The following is a 26,784-nucleotide window of genomic DNA, read 5'->3' on the forward strand; positions in this document are numbered from 1 at the left end:
TTAAAAAATATCTGCACGGACTTCAAAATAACTTCCTTCCATTGGTTTAAGGTCATGGACTAGGATTCTACCCTGAGGTAGTGGGAACCCCAACAACTGTCAGTTGCCTTGTGGCTCACTTTAGCTAGGGCGGAAAAGTTGTTGCCTGTATTTTAAACAATTTAAATTTTACGAGCATAAATAAATATGTAAATAAAATGCACACTGTCTAGAGATATGGCAGCTGTTTGCCTAGAATTTCTAGTAATAAAAAGGTAGTTTGACACACATGGGCAACCTGAATTTCTGTAGTATACGCCTCTTTTCTGTCTTGGGGAGACTATCAAGTATTCCTACTGGAGCCCTGGGTTTTCACATCAACAAATGCAGGGTCCTCTACAAAGTGTAGTTTACCATCATATCGGCTCTACACTAACTATCTTGTACCACTTGAGTGGAGAGGAAATTGCCACAGTTGGGACAACAGTTTGTCTTGCTTAAAGCTGGATGCCTGACAACAATTGAGGTGTTTACCCTTACATCTCTACATAGAATTTTGTGTAAAAATAGCTTTGGTGTATTAAAAGCATTGCAACAAAATACCTGCAATATAATTAGAAACGTGTTCTTTGGTACCTACCTGATATTTTTACAATGAAATTGTGGGGTTGTTTTGGTTTGTTTGTTTGGTTGTTGTTTTTAATGGACACGTCCCTTAACAAACAAAGAGAATGCAATTGGTTCAGGAAGCATTCAAATTTCTTTGCCTTTTCTGAACTTGTATCCAGGTATTGAACTGGAAAAGTTCAAACAATTAAAAGAGCAAAATCACACTACTTTTTAAAACGAACTCATGTGACTCAATGCTGTTATGGTTGTACTTTCTGAGACCAGCTCTGGCTATGTTCCTCGCTGCTGGTGGGCACCCGGAATCCTATGTACATCTTTCACCTCCATGGTGTTGCCGTAGAAACAAAGGGCCGTATCCGAGAGCATCCTCATCACTGGTAAGAAGCAATGGCTGCCCTCTAGATCACTAGCCGGCCACATAGGGAGGAAGAGATCATGGTGCAAAGGTGTAAAACCAGCAGCCTGCTCTCTTTTCCCAGTCTCTTCATTTTGCAAGCCACCATCCCACTAAAGTGTGTTTCTTCTAGCCAAGTCATCATCAGGTGAAGTTAAGTCTTTGGTTTCTTTGGGGCTTATAAATAACATTTTTTAAAAAGAGTTGAAGTATAAACCTGCTTTCTTGAAGTCCTGTTCAGTTATTTTTAAAGCTTTTCCACCGAAGATTAGTTTGTGGTCAATTCTTTACGCTTTGGTACAAGTGCTTGATGAGGAAGATGAGTTGCCTGAATTGGAGCCGCCCTCCTCTTGCCACTTATCCAGGCTCCTCCGTCGCGCGTTCATGAAAAAGTTACTGACCGTGCTGAGCTCCAGACCCAACTGCTGTGAAATGGTGATTTGCAAATCTTTGGAAGGGCGCTTGTTTTCCTTGAATATTGCATGTAGAGTCCGGCGCTGGACGTCCGTAAAGACCAACCTGGGCTTCTTGGGGGTGTTACTTTTGTCCTTCCCATGCTCTTGCTCTTTCCGTTTGCAAGCTGAAATGAAAAAGAACACAACACTATGGCTTGACTTCTGTGCAAAGTGTGGGGTTTGCAGCCAAATCATAAATGCAGGTTTTGCTAGACAGGCACAGGGCCAGTACACAGAGAGTTCTTGAACTTCCTAGGGAGGACTCTCTATGTGGTCACTTCCCCTACCTGTTCTGGGCAGGAATTCTGTAACAAAGAGATAATCTATGATACTTCTTACCTGTATTGCATTTGCTGTCTGCATTGAAATGTAAGTACACTGGTACCTTGAGTTACAAACGCCTCAGGTTACAAACGCTTCAGGTTACAAACTCCACTAACCTGGAAGAGTTGCCTCGAGTTGAGAACTTTGCCCCAGGATGAGAACGGAAATTGTGTGCCGGCAGCGCAGCGGCAGCAAGAGGCCCCATAAGCGAAAGCACGCCTCTAGTTAAGAATAGTTTCAGGTTAAGAACGGACCTCTGGGACGTATTAAGTTCATAACTAGAGGTACCACTGTAAATCTTTTTTGTTACTAAAAAATGTGGTTCATTCTCTGCAATGGAGGTGAAGAAGGGGAGGTCAACAGACCATAAATAAAAGGGATAAAATGGTGTACAGTAGTACCTCTGGTTACGTACTTAATTCGTTCCGGAGGTCCGTTCTTAACCTGAAACTGTTCTTAACCTGAAGCACCACTTTAGCTAATGGGGCCTCCTGCTGCTGCCACGTGATTTCTGTTCTCATCCTGAAGCAAAGTTCTTAACCCGAGGTACTATTTCTGGGATAGCGGAGTCTGTAACCTGAAGCATGTAACCTGAAGCGTCTGTAACCCGAGGTACCACTGTAATTGCCTTAATCCTAAACTTTAGTAAACTGCAAAATGTATAACTGCTTTACTCTGCTCAAAAGGCTTCACAGCCCATTTACTTTCTTTATTTCTCCTACACATGTGGATAGGAGGTTTAAATTTCTCAATCCCTGTCTCCCACAGTAAATGTCGGCAATGTGGTAACTGCTGACATTTGCAATAGTTCTTGATATTTTAGGATCAAGATTTGTTTTCCCCACCCCATTAAATTTATATATAGCTTGATTGTAAGGGGGGGGGCACAAGCAGTTTACCAAACTCCTGTGCTCCTGGTATCTATGGCCCAGCCTTAAGGCTGGTGGAACATAAAAGCCTCAGGAGTTGTTTTCTGATGTTGTGGCTGAGTAGTTGGGGCCTGCTGTGCAGAGGGCAGATCAGGGAGGCCTTAGATCCACAACAGCTAAAGCTCTCCCTGCTATTTCTCAGATTATCTACCAGACTGGGGAGAAAAAACACACCAGCCCCCAGGAGCTAGTATGGCTGTTTGCTCTCCCATTGGAGTGAACTACAAAAGGGGGGAAGCACCCCACCCTCTGCCCTGACTGGTGCAGGCTTGGCAGGATTAGGAAGTGGCCATGAAGTGTAGGGATGTGGGTGGCGCTGTGGGTTAAACCACAGAGCCTAGGACTTGCTGATCAGAAGGTCGGCGGTTCGAATCCCCGCAACGGGGTGAGCTCCCGTTGCTCGGTCCCTGCTCCTGCCAACCTAGCAGTTCGAAAGCACGTCAAAGTGCAAGTAGATAAATAGGTACCACTCTGGTGGGAAGGTAAACGGCACGGAAATTGTACACCGGCTCCCTCGGCCAATAAAGCGAGATGAGCGCCAGAGTCAGCCATGACTGGACCTAATGGTCAAGGGTACCTTTACCTTTATGAAGTGTAGACTCCCCCTCCCCTCCCCCCCCACTCCACCCCGTCTCCATAGGTTTTCTAGGGCCAGGAATGATTTTTAGACAGCATAAATATGATAAACACGCTTAGCCAGCTGCTCCCATAATTTTGCATGATTGTTCCCTTTGGTGGTCACTAGGTGGTGGCCTTGTTCTCATTGATGAAGAATATTTAAGTAGAGTAGGAGCATTCAGCTCCATCTGGTTGTACTGGCAGGCTCTGCCCCCGCAAAGCCTGGTCCGGCCCAAGACATTTTGGCTCCTGAGGCAAAAACACAAAATGCCACCCCACTTCCAGGGAAGGAGTGAATGGAGGCCTACATCAGGGACAAGAGGGGTGTGAAGATCTACCGTACTTCAGGAGCAAGCGAGGGAGTCAAATCAACCTTACGCAATGGCTGAAGTGTGAATAAAAGGCCGTTTCAGTGGTGGGTGCAGAAACCTGGAGACCCCTGAAAGGCACCCCACCTCCCTAGGGTGGAAGGAGACCAGCAGAGCTGCTGTGGAGATGGCATTTGGGGAGAAGGCTGCCAAGGAGGTGGCAGATCCAGACTCCAAGGAGTATTTTGTCGCTGTCCCTGCCAAAACAGCAGTGGACAGCGTCTTCCTTGGAGGCCAGAGGATTCCTTATCATTAAGTACAGGTTCTAGACATGCAAAGTTTGTTCTGTTTAAAAACACTGTGAGGAACAAGTAAGAGTTTTTGATCTTCCTGCATTTTTGATCACAGCTCGATGCAGCTCCATATAGGAACTGAGCAGCTTGCATAATAATAATAATAATAATAATAATAATAATAATAATAATAGTAATAATAATAATAATAAATATTTTTCTTATTTGTACCCCACCCTTCCTGGTTCAAAAAGCAGGCTCAGGGTGGCTAACAACAAATTTAAAACACTTAATTGTAAAAGCAGCATAAAATACGGTATAAAAACATGAATAACAATAAAATTCAAAATTCAGAAATCAATTTAGGGGAAAGAAACATTAGATAATCCCCAGGGCTAGCTGGCTAAATTGGTCCTACTTGGGCCAGTGAGGAGGCCAGGGGAGAATTAGCTCTGGGGTCTCAGAGTGGGTAATCATCATAAAAGGGAAGGGGGAGGGAAGGGAAGGGAAATAAAAGATCAGGCTGAATTCAAATTAAAGGCCAGGCAGTCTCTGTCTTACAGGCCCGGTGAAAGGAGGTTAAATCCTGAAGGGCCCTAGTCTCGTGGGACAGAGCATTCCAGCAGGTCGGAGCCATCACTGAAAAGGCCCTTCAGGCCCTTGCATAAATGGAGGAACAGCTTCATTCATCCATGGGGCATAAGAAAGTAAGAAGAGCTTGCTGGATCAGGCCAGGGGCCCATTGAGTCCAGCATCCTATTTGCACAGTGGGAAGCCAGCAAACAGGAGACGAGCACAAGGGCATGACCACCACTGGCCATGGAGGCAGAGCAGACTTTAGGATGCTTAGAGGGTTGTTGTTGTTGTTTTTAGTACTGCTCCCCTCCCCATGGAAGCCAGAGACAAAATAGTGGTTTGGGAAATAGAGTGGAGCCAGTTATATACAGCAGTGCATTGGAATAATGACATCCATCTACAATTGCAAATCTACAGCTATCTTTTCACCTTCATTTAGAGTGTTTTGGGTCAAATTTTGAGCCAAAATACATCAGTTTCATGTATGTAACCATAATACATGTGAATTTCTCCCCAATATTTCTCCCACCTGTTTGCACAAAGCAGTCAAGGTGATCAATAAACCAAATGTATGACAGCACTAGCAGCCTCCTATCCAGCATTGCTTGGGAATTATAAGAAACCCAAAAAAGTCAGTGCAGCTTTGAAATCAGTGGTCAGAATCAGTGTACTTTTGAAAGATTCAGTCTGCCTTCTTGATTCAAAATGGTGTTTGATTTTATCCAGACAGAGACAAAAACATGGTCCTTGATGTCAGGAACCAGCATGCAAAATTTTGGTTGCAACATCTCAAGTGCTTAGAGAACAAACAGCCTTGCGTGAGATGCTTCCTGTGCTAGCTACTGTTGTCCACTAGATGGAACACGCTCTCTGCATAAAAGGAGGAGCACAGCCAAACAAAAGGGGGAAAGTAAGGCATATGCTCAATGTGACTCATCTATTCCCATTTCAGAAGATGTTGGAGGTGTCAGAACAGCAATATTCTAGCAGCCCTCTGCATATCATCATCATTATACCGCCTTTCATCTGAGCATCACAGGGTGGTTTACAGTACAAAAATACATAACATAATACAGTGGTACCTCAGGTTACATACGCTTCAGGTTACATACGCTTCAGGTTACAGGCTCCGCTAACCCAGAAAAATTACCTCGGGTTAAGAACTTTGCTTCAGGATGAGAACAGAAATTGTGCTCCGATGGTGCGGCAGCAGCAGGAGGCCCCATTAGCTAAAGTGGTGCTTCAGGTTAAGAACAGTTTCAGGTTAAGAATGGACCTCCGGAATGAATTAAGTACTTAACCCGAGGTACCACTGTAACAAACTAAACAATAAAAAGCCCACAGTTTAAAAGGCCATATACATACAAACAGATGTCAAGATTAATGGCATGTGCCTCTTTTTCTCTAGTGAAGTGTGCAGAATGAGGCCAACTTTAGTACAAGAAGTAGAAAATGCTAAAACAGGGGTCAGCAAACTTTTTCAGCAGAGGGCGGGTCCACCGTCCCTCAGACCTTGTGGGGGGCTGGACTATTTTTTTGGGGGGGGAATGAACGAATTCCTGTGCCCGACAAATAACCCAAAGATGCATTTTAAATAAAAGCACACATTCTACTCATGTAAAAACACGCTGATTCCCGGACCATCCGCGGGCCGGATTGAGAAGGCGATTGGGGTCTACGGCCATACTACCCTGAACACGCCCGATCTCGTCTGATCTCGGAAGCTAAGCAGGGTCAGGCCTGGTTAGTACTTGGATGGGAGAAGGTGATTGGGCTGGATCCGGCCCCCAGGCCTTAGTTTGCCTACCCATGTGCTAAATGAACCATTTCCTCTAAATAGCTGCTGGCAAAGTTGCCTTCTCTGAGCTCTGTTCTGAAATACCGGCAATGTGGCAAACGGAAAATAGGCAACCAATTTAACGGAATCGAAACTTCTGCCAAAAGGTAATGGCGCTAGCTGCCATACTCTACCAGGTAGGAGGAAGTAGAAATACTGACAATGTCACTACAATCTGCCTCTTTCGGTTGAACCAAGATGAATGACAGACCACCAATAACTCTAAATAGTTAGTGATGCACTGAGGGAGGAGCATAAATCCCAGATAAAAGTTCCTCTTTTCAACAACAGCAACAACAAAGGCTCAAATATTTTGAGTTGACATGACTTCAAGCTTGATGAAATGAAAACTTAGTCATGTGGTGCAGATACAAGGTTAGAGATGTTGCACCTGAACATTTGCTGAGCATTGCTAGGCATTCTGGAACACCTTTGAAGAAACCACGGGTGGTGGCAGTAGAGATCATTTCTTCCCAGAATTCCTGCTTCCTCCCACAATGGCCAATCACCTGTTTTCTTTCCATTTTGGGGACCAACTCTCTCCCCTGCTTCCTCCATGTACCTGCATGTCTCTTACAATATTTGACCAGGTGTAGATCAGTGCTGCTTCTGGTCTGAAACAGCCTCTCTCTTTGCAAAATAAAACATGGTGAGGGCCTGGAGAAGCAAGCATGCATGCATGCACCCACACCCCTGGGTGACCTGGAGACATGCTCTGCCACTGGGCTGAAGGCAGCCCATCATAACCCCTCACCCTGTTCTCCCAGTAGCCAGCCAGAGGAACATAGTACAGTGGTACCTCGGGTTAAGAACTTAATTCATTCTGGAGGTCCGTTCTTAACCTGAAACTGTTCTTAACCTGAAGCACTACTTTAGCTAATGGGGCCTCCGGCTGCCGTGCAATTTCTGTTCTCATCCTGAAGCAAAGTTCTTAACCCGAGGTACTATTTCTGGGTAACCTGAAGTGTCTGTAACCCAAGGTACCACTGTACTGAGTCAGACCATTGGCCCATCTTTCTTGGTATAGTCCATTTTTATATTATTTATTTTTACTTATTAAATCTGTATACTGCCCTTCACCAATAGATCTCAAGGCAGTTCACAGCATAAAAATACAAGGTAAAAACACAAAATGCGTAATAATAACTATAACAATAACCTCCCCCCACAGTCCTCTTCCCCACTTGCCATTCCCAGCAACAGGTTTTCAGAGGTCAAGCATAGCCATATTGGCATCCCAGACTCTGGCAAATGCAAGGTGGAGAAGGAACATTTTGGATTGTTGCCTGGAATGAAGGTGTGTCTGAGCCCCCAACAAAGTAAAAAACAGTGAGACACATGGCATTTGGCTGCAGGCAACGCATCTGGCAGCAGTTTCCAAAGTGGTCTTTTGGGGAGTCACATGCAACCGAGGAGCCTCTTTGGGGGTCCTTTTGCAGCCTGGTGAGAGTAGAAGCGTCTCTTTTCACTGCCACTCAGAATTTGGCGGTTTGGGTTTTATTTGCCACCGATGCTTATCTAAGTTCCGAATTAGGGCCCCGCTGACTTGTTCCCACTATTGGGCAACAACCGTCCAACCTCTCTTGTAGACAAACATTAACAAAGAATAAATGAGCCCGAGGAGTGGAGGTTATAAATCAATCAGCCACAAGGACGCTGCCAAAAAGCAACTGCAGAGTCCCTTCTGGCATCAGCACAGGTGCCATTAAAGCATCGAAGGAGGCCTGCATGTGGTTTTCTAAGAAGTGGGTGATGAGAGGAGGAAGCGTTGGATAAAATACCCCTCCTCCTCTCCCCACAAACCAAAAAGGTCTTTAACAAACGTTGCAAACTGAAAATCATCAGCACATGTCTAATATCGGGGAGGGGGGTGCATTAGCTAGAACAACGGTTGTCAGTTTGCTATGCCAAGTTTAAGGTTCTGCAGTTAGAATACTGAACTCTAAAAAACTTGGGGCAGAGCATTGGGGACCAGAAGATACTCTGCAGCACCCCACAGCTCAGTTGTCCTAGAATGATAGAACTGTAGAGTTGGAAGGGACCCTGAGGGTGATCCCTGCTATGCAGGAATCCTGCCCACAGCCGCCACCCAATGCCACTCTCTGAAACTGCATCCATAAGTAAAAGCAGAATCACAGAAGGATGGCACCTTGGATAGCTACCCCACAGAATCAGGGTACCATGATCAGCGGTATTCAACGCCACTGAGAGGTCAAGCAACAGTGACATGGCTTCACTCCCCACCTGCCTCTCCCAGTAAAGGTCACCCATGAGGGTAACTGGGGCTCTGTGAGATGAGCTGGCTATGTGCCCTACAAGATGCTCCAGAATCCCACACAAAGTGGCATGTATCCCCCTCACCCTCATTGGATAAGACAAAGGGGAAGAGCATTCCTTAAAAGTAGAAAGTTGGAAACAAACTGATGCTGGGGTTAAAAAGCCTCACGGGTCCATCAAAATCCGAAGGCTTGGAAGAGATCCAGTCCCTCTTTCTGTTCTGCCAATAGGTGCCTACAGCCAGGCACTCAGGTGAAAAAGTATTTGGAGTGCCATTTCCCTTTCCTCGTTTCTTAACGTACCCCAAAGGGCTGGAGTAAGTATGTGGTGCTGGTGGGGAGGCTAGTAACCTGTGGGTACCCACTCTTCATACAGGGGACCTCGGGTTAAGTACTTAATTCATTCCAGAGGTCCATTCTTAACCTGAAACTGTTCTTAACCTGAAGCACCACTTTAGCTAATGAGGCCTCCTGCTGCTGCCGCGCTGCCGGAGCACGATTTCTGTTCTCATCCTGAAGCAAAGTTCTTAACCTGAGGTACTATTTCTGGGTTAGCGGAGTCTGTAACCTGAAGCGTCTGTAACCTGAGGTACCTGAGGTACCACTGTACAATAAAATCCCTGCATAAGGGCAGCAGTCTCCCGCAGACATTCTGCTACAGAGCTTAAGCAGAAGGCAATGTTGCACCTGACTGAAATCATTGGCAGGCGCAGACGATCAAATTAATTATGCAATAATAACAGGATCCACTGCACCACATTACAGTTTCATCCTAGGTCATAAAACGTATTTATGGTACATGTCTGATGATCAGTGATTCCATCCAGTGTCCCCAAGCTTTGATTGCAGCTTTTTTTATTATTATTCTTGCTGGGCTGATGCCAGATAATCTGCCAGGAAAAAGTGACTTTGGGGGAGAGAGTGTATTTGGAGGAGAGCATGCGGAAATGACAGAGAGGAGAGAGAATGTACCCCATCCTTCCTAAGCCCCCTCACAATACACCTGAGGGTGTGGCAGACCAGCCCCTTTATATTGCAGCAGATTCTTGGCCAGTCTAGTTGAAGAGGACCAGGGAACGGGTGCTGGCTAAGAGACCCTGGAAGCAGAGGCACTGTGCTAGTCAGAGGAGGTACAAAGAGTCCCAGCTGGCCGAATGCAGTCTTGGCATCTCCTCCATGCATCACCATGGCACAGAGTGGGGCAAGGCAGGAAGCCTCCCCCATTCCCAGCACCCCTTCCTCCTGGAAGCAGCACAAGACCGGCTCTTGGCAGCAAAAGTGAATTCTGCTATCATTTTCGAGAGCGGTGATTGATTGTTGCCTGTATCGTATTGCTTTAATTACCTGTCCAAGGCTGGGAATATTTCAAGCTGCAGTGGCGTTCATTTCCTAACTTGTTACTAAAATACAAATGTCAGCACAAGCCTTTTCCATAGGCCAGCGATGGAACAGGCTGGTGATGCCTCTCTTTCTCTTTCCCCAAAGGCTGCTTTAGAACATTGTCAGAGCCTTGGTGTGAACCCCAAAGTGGCTGAAGGGGAACCTGGGTCCTCGTTTGACCTCTTCTTGCAACTTGAAGAAGAAGAAGAAGCGTTTGGATTTGATATCCCGCTTTATCACTACCCGAAGGAGTCTCAAAGCGGCTAACACTCTCCTTTCCCTTCATCCCCAACAACAAACACTCTGTGAGGTAAGTGGGGCTGAGAGACTTCAAAGAAGTGTGACTGGCCCAAGGTCACCCAGCAGCTGCACGTGGAGGAGCGGAGAATCAAACCCGGTTCCCCAGATTACGATTCCACCGCTCTTAACCACTACACCACACTGGCTCTCAACTTGCTCATTGAGGGGGCATTAAAGGGTGCTGAAAGATATTCTGAACTTTCCAAATGAGGTCAGAAGCCCAAAGAAATGGTTCAAGATAAAAAATGGGCAGATAGGAGACTGCAGTGTGCTGTAGCAAAAATGTGTGCTGGCTTAGAGATGCTCCAAAACATCAAGTTGGAGAGAAGAACACACAGGAGGCAATCGGGATTTCACCAGACATGTGTGGAAACCTGCATTTCTCTCTAATGACACCCACACCACAGAACAACAAGTGCAAAAGAGGCATTTAAAGTGGATTAAAGGCCACGACTGGACCTTTCCTAAAGGGCTCCTCAGCCAAGAGCGACAAATCCACTATTTTAAAAAGCCCCGGACCTTTTGGTAGTTTGGGAACGCATGGACACAAGCATTGAAAAGCATGAGGTGAATTAGTGGCTAGCAGGAAGGTGTGTCAGCACCCCACAGGCAAATTAGGATGAATGCTCTCTGCCATATAACCGTCCAGTAAAAAAATCTGAACAAATGCTCAGTAAAGATGGCCTAACCTCCAAGTAAGCTCTGGCCCAGCAAAATGCTGAAAATTGCCCTATTTAGACAGGCCCTCGCAAGATTATTTTTTATCTAAAGCATTCATTATCTTTTAATGTTTTTTATTATGTTACGCAAATACTTGTAGACTTATTTTGTTCCAGTTTATATGTTGTAAGCCACATTGCTATACTCTAAGAAAGAGTGAATAATTTTCAAATAATTGAAATAAGCAAATCAGAACAAATGTTCAGTAGTTGTCTGAAGGGGTCCAGAATACACCTGGTTTGAACTTCAGCTGAGAAATGGAGCCTAAAATACCTTTTGAGCCTTTGTGGTGGCATCAGTGCCACATGTGGCCTAGATTAAGGCAGGAAAGAAACCTAAATGTCAAGCTTTACATTTGCACAACAGGTTAACTGGAGGAACTGCTTTGAGGGTCATGTGTGAAGTTAGCGCTGTAAGACAGTGTTAAAGAGGATTCCCTGTTAGGGAAGTTTTTAATGTGTGATGTTTTATCGTATTTTTAATTTTCTGTTCGGAGCTGCCCAGAGTGGCTGGGGAAACACAGCCAGATGGGCGGAGTATAAATAATAAATGTATTATTATTATTATTATTATTATTATTATTATTCCCTCTCAGATTCATTCCAATGCAGAAACTAGTTCTGCAGGTTTCCTTTGCTTTCCATGTGATGATGTGGAAAAACTGGACCTTGGCCTGATAAATTTCAATGACCAGCCCTAAATGTGTATTTTGATAATCATGACCCATTGGACAATGCTAGTGTTGAGCATCTCCCTTGCTTGCTTTCATGCCCAAACAAGTTTCTAAACGCTCTTAAATTTTTAAAAATCCATAAAAGAACGGTCCCTTATCCTCAGAAATGCTCACATAGCTAAGGAAGACGACACTGACTTGAAACAGCGCATCACCCCCAGTTCTTGATTCAAGGGCATTTTCCTTTGGGGCCGAGATTAATGGCCAAGCTGCTGAAGTCACCTCCTCCAGTCCATTTCTCATGTTCCATAGTTTTGTGGGATTAGCAGAAGCTGCTACAGCAGGAAATTAGAAAACCAGAGCGGGTTTTTCAGCAAAGCAGGCCAGCTCCCACACCCACCTCAATTATCCTGCCAAGAGGTTTACTACCAGGCCCTGCCCAGGCTGCTGGTTTTACCCTTCACTCTTCATGTCTACGAGGAGCGCAGGAGAAGAACCATCACCTCCAGCGCCAACTCTGTGCAGTACCACGGGTAGCAACAGGCACCCCATCTCTCCTCTCTCTATCCCTTTTCCTTCCTATTCCCAGGTGAAAATGGGAATCTTTTCTCTCTTCGTCTTAATTCCTCCAGCACTGGGCCTTTTTCCAGTGGAAGATGAAGACCAGGGGGGGCTGGTCCACTGGCTTGAGTGGAAGTCGGAGGAGACCCAGCGGAAAGCCGCGGCAGGATTTCGCCTTTCTCTGAAGAAGCTGCCAGGGGGAGGGGGAGGGGGAGGGGCGCGTTCAACGTCACCGGGGAAACCCTGTCAGGAACCAAAACGCAAAGCCGCACCTCCGCACCCAGTCCAGGTTTCTTTTATAGCGCACCGGAAAAAAATTGACCCCGTTTAGTGCAATTGTCTGGAAAGATCAAGAGGAGACACGAATTTAAATGCTTGCGAAATGCGCAGAGAGGATCCCCGGTCTTTATTCCGATTTCAGGTATTCCGCCCCATTCGCGGCCCAGTGAAACTTTTCTAGGGAAGAAGAAGAAACCCCGAGGTTCTTGTTCGCTCGCTCTCCCCCTCCCATCCCCCAAGGGACCCTTTCTTGTTGTGCCCCCCTCCCAGTGGCGTAGCGTGGGTTCTCAGCACCCGGGGCAAGGCAAGTAATTTGCGCCCCCTAACCCGTGGATTTGCGCCCCCTAACCCGTGGATTTGCGCCCCCTAACCCGTGGATTTGCGCCCCCTAACCCTAACCCCCAGATGTTGCGCCTGGTGCGGCCGGCCCCCCCCTGCACCTCCCACGCTACGCCACTGCCCCCTCCTAGTCAATTGGGGTCCGCCATTTCTTCCTTTCGGTTTGCCAGGCTCTCTCCGGGAAAGGGCAACTTGGCCAAACTTTTCATCACCTGCCCAGCCCCCCTCCCTGGGCCTTTCTCCGGGCAGTTAAGCCACAGCTAAGCCTAGGAGATGGCGGGCTGGGAGACGCTGGATGGGCGCTGGAAGCCGCCTGCTTGCCATTCTGGGCCAGCTGGGCTGCCTGGCAGGGCGCTTCAGGGGGGCGAGAGCAGCTTGGAGGGGCGGCTGCGGGGGGAAAGAAAGACCTCGGCAGATGCCACGTGTTTCGGACCACTGGAAAAAGCCGAGAGGTGGAAATGAGGGAAGCGAAGGGGCGAGTTGCTGCGGCTGCTGCGGGATCTTAATCGGCCCGATAATTCTTCCCTTAAATGCCGGAGAGCGAGTTATAATCCGGAGGCGAAATTTAATTTGCATTGCCTGGAGTAATTTACGACGTTTCGAACTGATGTTCATACATCAATATCAATCGGCGCAGATTTTTGCCACTTAGGAAGATCATCTCGCCTTTAAAACCTGCACAAAATAAAATCGATCGTGGGTGCATTTGCCGCAGATTGCTTGGCTTGGCTCTGCTCGAAGCCAGGAAAAGCGGCGGCGGGGCGAGGGGGCGCAGGAAGGCGGTCCAGAACCTGCCCGGCCTCCCCGAGGAGCCACCGGGGAGGAAGGAGAAAGCCTTCCTCGAAGACAGAGACCTCTGGGCCGCCGGCACCGCGGGGAAGCCGCCACGGACGCTGCAGGCGCCTTCTCTGCTGCGTCTTGGGGATGTCACCGCCTCGTGGCCACAATCCGCCCTGGAGCTACCCGGGGCTGGTGGAGCAAAAATGGCCAAGCAGGGAGCTTTAGGCTCCTCACTCGTCGTCCGTTCCCCGCAGAATGATCAGGGGAGAAGCGGGGTAGGAAATCCCGTAGTCTTATACAGCCTCGGCTGCAACATATAGGATGGACTCATAATTATTAGATAATAAAATATAATAGAAATAACGAAATGTATTTCATAACTGCATTACAAAAATGCATGCAACCTTTCCAGTTCCAGCCACGAGGATTGCTTTGCGCGCGCGCACCGGCTTCCCTCTCGAGGAAAGGGCGTGTCGAGTGATTCCGAGATCAAGGGTTGTTTCCTTCCAGTATCGATCTATGCAAATCCCCTCCCAATAATCGAAGGGGAATCTCTTCTCTCCCCGCCCAGCCGCCCTCCCCACGGAAGCAGCCTCTTGGCAGCGGGAGAGCCGTCCAAAGCGCCTCCAGCCCGGCACTCATGAAAGGCAGGACGGAGCCGTGGGTGATGCGCACGCTTTGCGCAACTTTTGCCGCATCCTTCCACGACTTTTCCCGGCAAGCGCTGCTCTTGCTTGTGAGCCTCGACGGCTCGGGTCTTCTCAGAGGCTTGGACTTCCCTCAGTCAAAGGGTCATTTCGCCAGCCTCAGTTTTGCGGGCTGTTAAAAGCTTTTGCCGGGTTGCAGGCAGCAGGCCGAGCCCGGAGGGAAACAAGAGCTGTATTCCAGCGCCTACAAAAGCCAGGAACTTCCTCGGCTCTTCCAGGCGCCGCTGCTCTGAAGCGCACAGGCGCCACCTGCGCGGGACCTGCGCGCTCCTCCACCATCGCGCCAGGCCGGCCTTTCACCAGGAGTTCAGCCCGAACAGCTCGCCTCGTTTCACTTTCCATCCACACAGCCGAGAGACCCTGCAGAGAAAGAGCCAGCTGTGCCCAACGCCTCTCCTGCGTAACAGAAACCTGTGGGGTCAAGGAGGCGGAAGAAGCCCCTTCCCAGGCCAGCCTTTCGCCTGACCCTCCTCGCCCTCGGAGGTGCCAGCTAGGGAAGCTCCTGACTTTGGCTTCTGGAAAATTTTGTGGGCAAACCGTTGGCTATTACTGTATTGTCTGAAAAGCAAAGCAAAAGAACACGCCTAAAGCAAGGGGCAGGCGGGAGGTCCAAAAATTAGCACAGTAATGAGCTGGGTTTGCAAGGAATCGTGCACTGAACGCGATCCAAAGGGACCTGCAGCCACCACCTTGGACATTAATCCGGACAGACTGGAAGACACTCCGCGGCGCACGCGTGTAAGAGAAGGCCTCCACGAGAGAAGGAGCAGGGCAGCAGGAGGACCGAGGACGTTTAGGTGAAAACGCCAGAGCTGCAGCCATCGGCCGCCGCCTCTTGCAGTGGCCACACATGTGTGTGTGTCTCTGTGTGTGTCTGCCGCAGCCCCTTGGCACAACCGTGCGGCTCCGGACGCGAGGAGAGCGCGTGGAAAACGCTTTCGGCAGGAGGGGGGCTTCCCACGTGGCCCCGATTCCTGCCCCGTCCGGACGCGCCACAAAGCGCTGTAGACCAGCTCTGCGCCTCGGAAGACCATCCGGATTCGCGGCCAGGGAGCGACAAGAAAAAAAAAAGGCCGCGCGGAGAGGTCCCTCCCTCGCTCCTGAAGGCACCGCAACAACACTACACACCCCTCTCTCGCAGTGGCCACCCACCCATTCCATCCTCAATCTTCGGGCTGGTGGGCCTTTGTTTGGGAACGGTGCAGGGGGCGTTTTGGCCGAGCTGGCCGAAGGGGAACAAAGCCGAGAGAGCCCCTTGCGTGTGCAGCCCCCCACCTCGCGTCGGCGCGCTGCTGCCTCCCTCCGACCCCATTCCCACCGCTCACCTGCCAGCCTGAGCGCGGACATCCTCTGGAATTCGGGCTCCTGTAGCCACTTCCACATCCTGCGGAAAGTCTCTCTGCCGGACTTGAGCTTGCTCCAGGGCTTGGGGTTCCTCAGCAGGTCCGAGAGCGTCCCCTGGGAGCGGCAGAGGACGCGCTGGGCGAAGATGGCTTGCGGGATGCTGTAGCGCTTGAGCTCGGTGGTGATCCTCTGGGCGACTTCTTTGGTGTTGATCTCCTCCATCTGCCCGGAGCCGCTCCCGCCGCCGTTGACCTGCCCGGAGGCCGCCGCCGCCGCCGCCGCCGCTCCCGGGTGGGCTTCCCGGGGCCCGGCACCCAGGATCTGCCCGTGGCCCGGCGCGCTCAGGTGGGCGTGGGGGTGGTGCGGGATCCCGTGGAGAGGCCCCATGCCGGGAGCCGAGGTGGGCGTCAGGTGCTGCTCGCCGTGCCTGGCCAGCAGGGCAGGGTGATGCGCTTCGTAGCCGTTGGGGGCCAGCATCTTCTCGGCGGCGGCGGCTCCCGGGTGCGCGTAGTGGGGGAGCCCTTGCTGGGAGCCGTGCAGCCCGCCCAGGCCGGAGCCGGAGAGCGGAGAGAGGCGCTGCCCCATGCCGGGGACGTCTTTGGCGTGGTAGGGCGAGTACAGGTTGTTCATGGAGGCGGCCAGGCTCCTTTCGTCCCGCATGAGGGTGAAGCTCCCGCTCACGTTGCCCGACAGCCGCTGGTGAGGATGATGAGGGTGCTGAGACGGGTGGTGGGGGTGGTGGGGGTGATGGTGATGGTGGGGGAATTTGTCCGCGACGGTGGAGATTGGCGGGAGCGGCTGCAGGGGCGTCAGGGTGGTGTAGGTGCTGCTCATGCTCAGGCCAGGCGGGGTCTCGCAAGCCATGGTGATGGTGGGGTGCAGAGGGCCGCCCAAAGGGTGCTCCGCGCCGCTCCGGTGGTGCGCGTAGTCCCCTCCGTCCAGGAGGGCGGCCATGCCCAGCGGGCGAGCGCCGTGGGCCAAGGGGTTGCTCTGGCCGCCGCCGCCGCCGCGGGAGTGGGCGCTCCGGAGCAGGTCGGGGCCCGGCTCATGGCTCACCCCGTGGAGGTCGCCCAGAGTCTCCATCGCCAGTTGGGTGTTCATGGTGGCCGCGCGGGCGGGCGGGCGGCGCGCACATCTATCTGGCTTGGGGTGGCCCGCGAGGCACCGAGGAAGCGCTTCCCTTGGCCGGCTCGCCTGCAACGCCGGCACCTTCCCTGCCCCCGAGGCCGCTCCGAAGCTCGCTCGCTGGCTCGCCCGGCCTGGGATGTTGCTGGCTAGAATTTGGGTTTTATTCCAGGGGGGAGACGCGGCTGGGGAGGGGCTTCCTTAGGTGTTGGGAATGAGCCCACGGCAGATGCCTCCCCGCCGGTCTCCCTAGAACAGCCGCGCCGCCAGTCGGGCTCCGTGCGCCTCCCTCGCCATCGCCAGCTCTCCCGCTTACTGTTTCAGTGGCTTTGGTGACGGGCTCCGCGGTTGCAGCTGCCGGGGTTGGGAGAAAGCGGACATGCGCGCTGGGGACTCACGCAGCGCCTCCCCCTTCTCTCCCTCTCTCCGCCCCCCCACCTGCGCGCGCGTCGGGACCCACACACTCACACGTGCCTGCTGCTGGCGCGCGCGCAAGACCGGCTAGTCCAGAGATGGGCTGCTGCGCGCTCGCGTCGGAGGCTGAGAGTGGCCAGGCACTGACCAAGAATGTGTGTCGGGGTGTGTCCATGGAGGAGGGCGCCCGGAGAGGCCTGCCCTTATTCTCCCCCCGCCCCCCCCCAGGCTTGGGACTGTCCCCGAACTTCCCGCGGGTCGTGGCTCATCTTGCCCTGAGCTCCACGAGAAGGCGGCGCCTCCCTCCGGCGCCGCTGGGTGCTCCATCCCCTCCGCCACTTCGCACTTCCAGCAGAGAAGCTGCGCGCAGCTCCGGGCGGCGGATAGGAAGACTCCCTCGCGGGTTTTTCACGCATGGAGAGCGCCGGTTCGGAGCGGGTCGCAGTCTCCGCTGTTGCCGGCCGAGCAGGAGCGCCGAAGGACCAAGAGTGGGCGGGGACGAAGGCAGACGAAGCCGGGAAGAGGGAGTCAGAGGCGTCCCCGTGGTCACTCCTTTGCCTTCAAAAGGCTGCCATCCCGTGCCACACATTTACCTGGGAGGAGGTCCCCCTAGAAGTCAGTAGGCGTGGGAAAGGTAGCTTTCTTTGGCAACCCTTTTATCTAGCACCGTATTACCAACACTGACCGGCAGCAGAGGCTGTCCAGAGGTTCAAGGGACCTCCGCAGGAGATTCCGGTGGGAATTGTACCTGGGACGCACAGCAGGCGCTCCTCCCACTGAGCCACTATGGGCGTAGCCAGGATTTATTTTAGGGGGGCAGGCTTTATGTTAAGGGAGGGGGCAAAACCGAGTTATCTGAGACGCAATTGGTCAGTTAGATAAATATTTTTATATATTACTTGATTGGGGGGGCATCTGCCCCCCTGCACTCCCCTGGCTACGCCCGTGTGAGCCACAGGGCCCTCCCCCTTCTCTTCAGGCTGGTGTCCCTCCTCTTTCTCGCATCTCCTTCCAAAGAGTGCGGGGGTACCTGCTGCCCCTCCCCTGCTTTATTTTCACAACAACCCCATGGGGTAGGCTTGGGGCTGTAACCGGATCACAAGCGTCCAGACATCCACTCCTCCATCTCACGCGGGCAGCTTGTGGTTGGTCTCTGCCCCTTTCTGTCACTAGAAAGAGCACTGAAAAGAAGTCATCGAAGCTTCCTCGCGGGTCTGATTTGCTTCCTGAGTCAACCAACCTGCCTCTAAACCAAGCGGTGCGAGATATCAGGGCTTCCAGGGGCTTACCTAGGGTTGGAAAGACCTTGCACAGCGCACTTCCTCCCCTCCAAACTCGTAACAGTATGAAGACTGCTGGGAAACGTTTTTTGGTTTAGAGCGCCAGGTTAGAGGAATGAGCCTTTGCTGCCTCATCCTTGGGCAGATCCACCTTTCATGTTTAAAGAGTTTTCAGCCAACTTTGAAACACATGGCTTCCCCCCAGGGAATCCTGGGAAGTGTAGTTCTCTTTGCAAGGGTGCTTCAGTTGGGGTGGAGGAACATGTGGGATGGGCTTTAATGGGTAGGAGAGGATATATTAATTGCAATTCATTCCTCCAGGTGTCCACATGTGTGAACAGAGTTTCAAAATTCCCTTCCTTGGCAGCAAAATTTAAAGCATAGGAATCAGACTGTATAACCATCTATGAAGTAAGCTAGCTTCCCCCATTCTTACCCCACTTAACAAAGAATCAGGCAATAACTTGTGAAGTAAGTTTAAAAATAAGATTTACTTACTTTGGTTTACAGCAACAATAGCATTTAAAAACTGTGCAGGCAAAACACTTATATTTACAGTATAACCAGCTTCAGCCAGATGCCTTGAAGCTGGAGCAAGCAGAGGAATGTCTGCGTCCAGTGCTGATCAAAGGGAGGGAGAGAGAGGAACAGGAACTGCTATATGCTTCTTCCTCTCCAGGAGAGGAGAAATGACATCACACAGAGCCCTCTCTACCAATTGCATTTCTATGGTCTGAGTGCCTATCAGGAAAACTGCTCTGTGGACCTGGCCCCTTCTCATGCTAACTAGCAAGAATGTGTATTTGTTAAGTTTGGCTGCTAATCTCCCAGGGAGTGGGTGCATTCAGAGTGGGGGGCCAACCCAATCCATTCCAAGGGCAAAACTCAGACTGAGGAGGAGGATGAAGCTGCCAGCCAGGACCAACCCCTGGGCTGATTGTAAGAAGGCAGGAAGGTGGAGTGGGGCTGGCTGAGGGCAAATTGAGGCTTACTGGGCCTTACTGGGCCAGTCTCCGCTGCATCGGCACCAGTGTATGTGGGGGGTGTGATGCTGCCACGTGGCATCCATAGTACTTTTCCTTTTGCAACAGCAAAAAAGGGGACATTCCACATGTGGAACACATTTATGTTATGAGCACAACAATGGGGCAACCAGGAATTTTTGAGAGCACAAGGTTTTCAGTTGGACGATAAGAGCATTTGGTGTGGATGGGGGGCTCCAAGTCAGTTAAGCGTCATGGCCAATGGCTGTGCTAGACCTGTTATCCCAGGGATGGCCAAAGAGAACCTGAGATGGTCCCCAAAATGGTGCCTCCTTCCTGCCAGAGAAGATGGGGTGAGGGTAAATCTACATTGGGACAAAGGCGTAAGAAGGGATGGTCATTGGGGATCTGCTGCCCCAGTGAATCCAGCTGCCTGAGGCAATCACAGTTGCCTCACTTTGCCTCTTGGTTGAGCTGGCCCTGTGTCCTCTATGAAAGCCTCAGTTTTCTGATTTTTCACTGCTGTGCTGTATTGCATTGTTTTCACTGATCCTCCCTTCAGAAACACAAGACCGATTTCCTGCATAGACAGTCAGTCCAGACCCCATCAGCATAATGTGAAGTATGGGCTTGTTTATTTTGCCTGCATCATCTTGCACTTATTTGCATTGACTATTGTCTTGCAGTGTCCTTCCCACAGTGGCCAAGTTGGTGTTCTTTGCCATCAGTTTTGAATTCCATGTTGTGTATGCATGAATTGAATACCACACTCCCTTCTGTTAGGAAAACAGTTGGTTTAATTTTTGCTGCTACATTGTACAATTTAAGCAGTTACTGGTCCATAAGAGAATCTTGTGGTTTCTCTTAGGAGCAGTTGGTGAGAGGCTTCCTCAAAACCTTTTGCAAAATCCAAATATTGAATGGCTACTATTGTCTGTTGTCATGGATGGATCACTCCCTGGTGACATTTGGATTGAATGTTTCAAGGGGACCACTCTCCAGGCTCTGTACCACAGAGACTTACGGCATCTGATGGATTCCTGATTTCTTTGGGGGATTTTCCAGTTGACGTGGCTGGCATTTCTGTTGAGACTATTGTCTCACTATGGAATGGTGAGATGCATAGGACCATTGATTCAGTTGCTCCTGAGTGCCATCCCTGTTGCAGTGGAGCATGCAGAGCACATTGGAGTGACCTGTATCTGATAAAACAGGAGGGCCAATGTCTGCAAAATTCGGTGGTGTAAGTTGTGGGGTGGGATTTTTGTTAGATTGGAGTGGATATATTAATTACAATTTATCCATCCAGTCTCCCAGGTGTGTGGGTTTAAACCGAATTTTTAAAATCCCATCCTTGACAGCATGAAATCTTAGGAAAATAAGCCACAAAGCCTCCTTTTATTCCGAGCAATTGCAGCTTATGAAATAAGCTAGCTTTCCTTTTTTTTACCTTGCATAACAAAGAATCAGGCAACAACGTATGAAGTAAGTCTTAAAAATAGTGTTTTCTTACTTAATGTTCTTGCATTGGTTCACAGCAAAGGCAGCAGTAAAAAATATGCAGGTACAGCATTCTTAATTACAAAAATACAGAGGTTAGCTTCTAAAGTCCGTCTTTGTGCCTGGATCCCAGGAACATGTCCAATCAGCATCAGAATCATGGTGAAAAGAAGACACACAGAGAGAACAGGAAAAGGGTTTATATCTCCTGTTTCTTCCCATTACTAGAAACAGGGGAAATGACATCACACAGAGCTCTCTCTCTCCATCAGTTACATTCCTATGGTCTGAGCCTGCCTATCAAGCTGCTCTGGTTGTTTGCCCTTAAACTTACTAACTAGCAAGGGTATGCATTTGTTTAGTTTGACTGCAATCTCCCACATAAATGCCCATCTGAAGCTGACCAAAGATGGATGAGAGCACATTATAGCTCTTAACTATTTTGGTGGTGGTGAAGAAAGCTTGCTTTTTCACCCCATTGTATCTGGCAGAGCTGTTTCAAGTGAAGAATGGGATTTTGCCGTCTGATTGGGAAATAATTGCTCTGCCCCCCTACTGAAGCTTGCTATGACAATTTTGCAAAGCACTTTAGGGCACTGGTGTCCAAACTTTCTTCAAAGAGGGCCAGATCTGATGAAGTGAAGGGCCGTGAGGGCTGACCAAAGGGCCAATCAAGGTTGTTGACCTTTTTCTTAGGATTGAAGTTGTTGAGGTTAGGATTTTATCCCAGGAAATAAACTGCCACAGGGGCTGGATTAAACTGACTGGTGGGCCGGATTAGGCCCCCAAAACAGACTTTGGACATGCCTGCTTTAGGGAAAAGGTTGCTCAGATTCAGGCAGAAATGGATGCCACAGTTAAAGTAAGTCCTACAGAGATATCCAGAGCATTACCTGTTCCATCTGTACAGGATCAGTTTCAGTTATTGCAGCCTGAGGATGAAGACTCACTCCTTGTAGGAGTGCAGCCAACCACCTGCCCTCTGTATCTTTGTCCATCTTAGTTCACCAGAGCTCACCAAAATGAGATGGGGGGGGGGGGTACCATCCACCTTGAAGGAGCTAGTGCTGCCTCCCCTTCTTAAGAGAACCTCATTGTTATTACTGACAGCTGCACGAATTATAATAGCTAGGAAGTGGAAGGGGCAAGCAGAATGTAAAATGGAAGAATGCTACAAAGAAGTTTGTTTGGGATATAGCGATTAATGATAAATTAACAGGTGCCATTGAGGTAAGAAGGGGGAATATGTAGGAGAAATGGTTTTGAAGAAATATGGAGGGTGTTCGTCAAATTTGTACTGTTAAAACAGAAAGGGGTTAAACCAGTGCGAGAGGTGTCAAAATTTTGGGAGGTTAGAGAGTTACAGTGAAATGGTCTCTGTGGTGGGGTGCACATTTTTATGATTATTTATGTAGGATTATTAATTTAAAAATAAATAAATAAATAAATAAATGGGGAGAAACACTTCCATCAGGGATAGGTGGGAAGAAAGAAAGAAAGAAAGAAAGAAAGAAAGAAAGAAAGAAAGAAAGAAAGAAAGAAAGAAAGAAAGAAAGAAAGAAAGAAAGAAACTGTATTAGTACGTGGCTCAGTTTTCAGAACTCCATGGAGCACATGGACTGAATATCACCCCTTGAGATTAATTCATTCTTATCCTGGGGCAAATCCTCCCCCACTCTGCCCTGTGCTTCTGTTAGATTGCATATTTCACATTAAGATGTGACCCTGCATTAAACTAAGCAGAACAATTAGGTATTACGGTATTACTTCTACATTTTTGTGTGTACCTGTATTGAATTCTGTCCTGGCTTTTAAGTATTCTTAAATATTTGTCTTCTGAATGTCGGCAAATTTAGAGCTGCATATTGTAAAATTAATTAACATGTATAAATAAACAATGGGGCAGTGCCTTCTTCCTCATCTCAGAGAGAGAGAGAGAGAACCTCATTAGAGTTCAGAGCATTTGACAATGATCTCCTGGTGGTGAATATCCCCTTTGGGGGCAAGGTGCTCAAGAGTGTGGGGTGACAAACATGCAGTTAAGCTCGGAGGAAGCTAATTATCTGGACTCATTTCAGTTTCATTTTGAAATTGCTTTGGTCCTCCTGGCTGATGATCTGTGTCAGTAGTGTGTGTTTATGTCTGCTTGTTCTCCTTGACCTCTCAGCAGCTTTTGATGTCATTTACCACAATATCCTTCTAGAGTGGCTCCAGGAGGTGGGGGGGTTGGGGCAGTGGTTATATTTCTATTGGGGGGGTGTTTCCATAAAGTAGTGACTAGGGGGCTATTGCTTGGCACCGTGGGAGTTGTCCTGTTGTGTCCAACAGGATTCCATTTTGTCCCTCATGCTAGTTAAACATCTATTGAAAATTTGGAATGAGGCACCACAGATGACACCCAGCACCTCCCCCCCCCGTTCCACCTGAGTGAGGAGAGGTGGCTCAGGTGATAGACCTGTGCTTAGAAGCAGTGATGGCCTGGATATGGGCCAATAAACTGAAGTTGAAGCCTGATAAGACGAAGATGTTATGCTTCCTGATTTCTTGGGTCCAAGAGGTGGGGAGATGCCTGCTCTGTGTGGGGTTGTACTCCCTGGAAGAAGCAGGTCTGTTGTTTGGGTTACTCCTGGACCCAACATTTTAAGTGGAGAACTCGTGGCCCTTTTGAATGAAAGTGACTGGGTCACCGTGCTCTATGAACTGGTAACTTTCAGATTGGATTATTGCAATACACTCAACTCGGAACAGCCCTTGAACAACTTAGAAATACCTGCTGGTCTAACAATGCAGGATCCAGGCTACTGGCTGTGGTTCCTTTTAGAACCTGCTTGATTTGGGGGGCAATTCAAATTGCTCACAGTTTAAAGTCCTGAGCACCTAAAACCACAAATATAGATCAGCTCCTTTTCTATAGACCACCTCAGGTGTAAAAATCAGCAGAGGGGCCTTATGGTAATTCCATATCCCTTGGTGGCTTTTCGGGGGAGGGGCTCAAGAGAGGGCATTTGCTTTGGAATTAACTCCTCACAGATGTACCGCTTGCACTTCCATTGTATAGTTTTTGTCATTTGCTGAAGGCACACTTCTCTGCCCTTTGACATCTGAGAGAGATATTTTAGAAATCAACGTATTCTTCTGATTATGAATTGTTTCAACATTTTAATATTGCATTTTTACATTATTGTAACCCACCCTTCTGTAAGGTGTAGGACAGGTACGAGATCATCATCATCCCCTATCTAAATGTTTGCTGATACGATTAACAAGAATTGTGAGATGTTGGTGAGGTGGGCTTCCCCATAGCCGAAGCTGAGCTGATTCTTCCTCGGGAAGAGATGGAAACATCCACAAGAGTATATTGTGGAGCCCTGTAGCTATAAAACCTGATCAATAAATAATAAATCACACACACATGTAGGAAAGCAGGCACCATCAGGAGCACATGCAGAACATCTGCAAAGACCCTTAAGAGGTTCTTGCAGTCGATGTTATTTTAAAAGTGGGTTTTTCATACAATTTGCATTTCAAGTTTCTCTACAGGCTAGTTTTTTCACAAACAATTGCTTTCACTGAAAAAACAAATTGTGCTCCCCTCCCCCGAACTAACTCCTTCACTCTCCAACTGTTGTGTATGTGTTTGTTTGTTTGTTTGTTTGTTTGTTTGTTGTCCTGTGGATGGAGGTAGTTGGTCCATCCTCTCCAGGTAAGAGGCTGGGGATAATGGACAACTTCAGCCACTGACTTTCCCTGGCCAAACTGGCGAAAGGATACAGCTGCTGGAATTGTGCCCTTCTGTGTCTCTTGTCCTGGCCCCATGGTGCCCAGGTCATGGTACCTGTTCTTGGAGATACCCATTTGTTCTCTCACCCTCCATGTTAAGGAGGCAAGGAGCTGTGATCCATGCTGAGGAAAATTGTTTTGCTAAATGTTCAAGGCTGAAGCTCATTAGCAGTATTCTTGACTGCTGCCCAATAGTGAGGCTAATTTGGGGCAGAAACGGTGTCTTCGTAATATTTTAGTCTTTATGTTGTCGCTTATGGGACTGATCCAAGAGCACAAACTTCTCACTTGGTTGCTTGCGCCACTTTTTATTTTGGTAGTGAAATACAATGCATTTAATAGAATGTCCTTACCTTGTTTGAGGGTCTCTGATTATCAGCTTTAAGAAGAACCTGATTAAGCTTGAATGCAGAAGCTTTGAGTTTCTCTGCTGCCAAACCCAAGTGGAGTGACCAGCCAGAGCCTGCAGTTCTCCACTTGAAACTGATCAATGCTGCTATGTGAATTCATATTGATGGCAGGCTTAAAAGAACAGCAAGGAAACAAAACATCCAGGTTATTATTATTCATTATTATTACAACCACAGCACAGAGGAGACAGAATCTCTCTCTCTCTCTCTCTCTCTCTCTCTCTCTCTCTCTCTCTCTCTCTGTGTGTGTGTGTGTGTGTGTGTGTGAAGGAGGGTCAAACAGTGCAAAGACAAAGGGGTAGTGGAGGGCAAGGCAAGCCAGTTCAATGGAAGTGAAGCCTGGGTATTGTGCAACTCTCTGAAATCAGCGGGCCTTTCCAGCCTCTGTCTGGGTTTTGCAAGGGCTATTTATTCACAGCTGATAAAAGGCTTCTTTGCTGTGCTTGGGATAGCGACAGCTTGCTGTGGTCAGTAGATAGAGGTTGTTTCCCTTTGCAAAGAAGGATGTGTCAAAGGTGAAGCTTGAAGACTCCAAAAGCCAATGGATGCCAGAAGGAGATTAGCACTGCTGACACTTTCCCCCATTGAGGAGGAGGAGGGGAAATGGTCAGGGGCAGAAATGGGAGCTTTATGAGGCTGGAACAAATGGGGGGGGGAGGGTATCCACATTTGACACATGTAGCAATGAGTGCAGACAACTGGCCAGTGACCAACAAGGTTGAGCTCATTCTTTCTCCTAACCATGCAAACCTTAGAGCAGTGATGGGAAAGGCCCAGCAAAATGAGGTCCGGCAGAGATATTAATTTGGTCCATTAGGCCATTTCCCCCAAGTCATGCATACACATGAAATCATTTATGATATCTTGTATGAAGCAAGTAAAGACAAACTCCTCAGTGGGTCCCTGACAAGTGGGGCTTGTCCTCAGCACCTTTTATACTTGGTACCAAAAGCAAGCCCCACTAGGGCTAGGTTTCAGTCTTAATTGGTGCTGCCAAGGGGAGCTGACTCCTGCCAAAAGCAGAGCTTAAAGTCCACAGCGCCAACCATCTGACCAGCAGTGCCCTTTATGCCCCACTTGAATCAGCTGCGAAAGCTCATACCAAGAACTAACTTAGTTGGTCTTTAAGGTGCTACTGGAAGGAATTTTTTTTGTTTTGACTATGGCAGACCAACACGGCTACCTATCTGTAACTGCAAGGCTCATCACAGCTATCTGCCCATCACCCATTCCCACCACCCTTCTGAGTAATACCCCTCCCCACCTTCTCACTATATAGAAGGGTCTGGAAACTTCTGTTTCAGTGTATCTGATGAAGTGTGCATGCACACGAAAGCTCATACCAAGAACTAACTTAGTTGGTCTTTAAGGTGCTACTGGAAGGAATTTTTTTTGTCTTCCCTTGCAGTGGGACTTGAACATCAGCCATGCTGAAAAGTGTGGGATTTCCAATCAAAATCACAAATGCATGATTGCCAGAAAGGCAGATGAGGGGCTGACGCTCAGAGTTCCTGAATCAATATAGAAGGGACTGTATGAGGTCACTTCCTTAGTGCTTTGGTGGGAATTTCTAACAAAGGAGATAATCTT

The 26,784-nt window shown here is 49.0% G+C and overlaps 1 protein-coding gene and 1 long non-coding RNA gene across 2 annotated transcripts; both read right to left on the bottom strand.

Annotated features, from left to right (window-relative positions):
- Positions 1-443: 443 nt before the first annotated feature.
- ONECUT1 (one cut homeobox 1) lies at positions 444-17,149 on the bottom strand. Its single transcript, XM_081887741.1, has 2 exons — positions 15,684-17,149; positions 444-1,583 (listed from the first exon to the last, which is right to left on the bottom strand). The coding sequence occupies exons 1-2, from the start codon at positions 16,801-16,803 to the stop codon at positions 1,291-1,293; spliced, it is 1,413 nt and encodes a 470-aa protein (XP_081743867.1). The 5' UTR covers positions 16,804-17,149; the 3' UTR covers positions 444-1,290.
- A 3,841-nt stretch (positions 17,150-20,990) lies between these two features.
- On the bottom strand, positions 20,991-26,223 carry LOC309356587. Its single transcript, XR_014162868.1, has 2 exons — positions 25,138-26,223; positions 20,991-21,126 (listed from the first exon to the last, which is right to left on the bottom strand). It is a non-coding gene; the product is annotated as an uncharacterized lncRNA (long non-coding RNA).
- Between the last annotated feature and the right edge of the window lie 561 nt (positions 26,224-26,784).

The sequence above is a fragment of the Podarcis melisellensis genome (genome assembly GCF_964234715.1).
Source record: "Podarcis melisellensis genome assembly, chromosome: 14".
NCBI lineage: Eukaryota > Metazoa > Chordata > Lepidosauria > Squamata > Lacertidae > Podarcis > Podarcis melisellensis.

Excerpts from the sequence above, each read along its gene's own strand:
- ONECUT1 (XM_081887741.1), bottom strand. The coding sequence starts at position 16,803 with ATGAACACCCAACTGGCGATGGAGACTCTGGGCGACCTCCACGGGGTG. Across the intron at positions 1,584-15,683 it reads GTCCGCGCTCAGGCTGGCAG|CTTGCAAACGGAAAGAGCAA; the intron begins GTGAGCGGTGGG and ends TTTTCATTTCAG.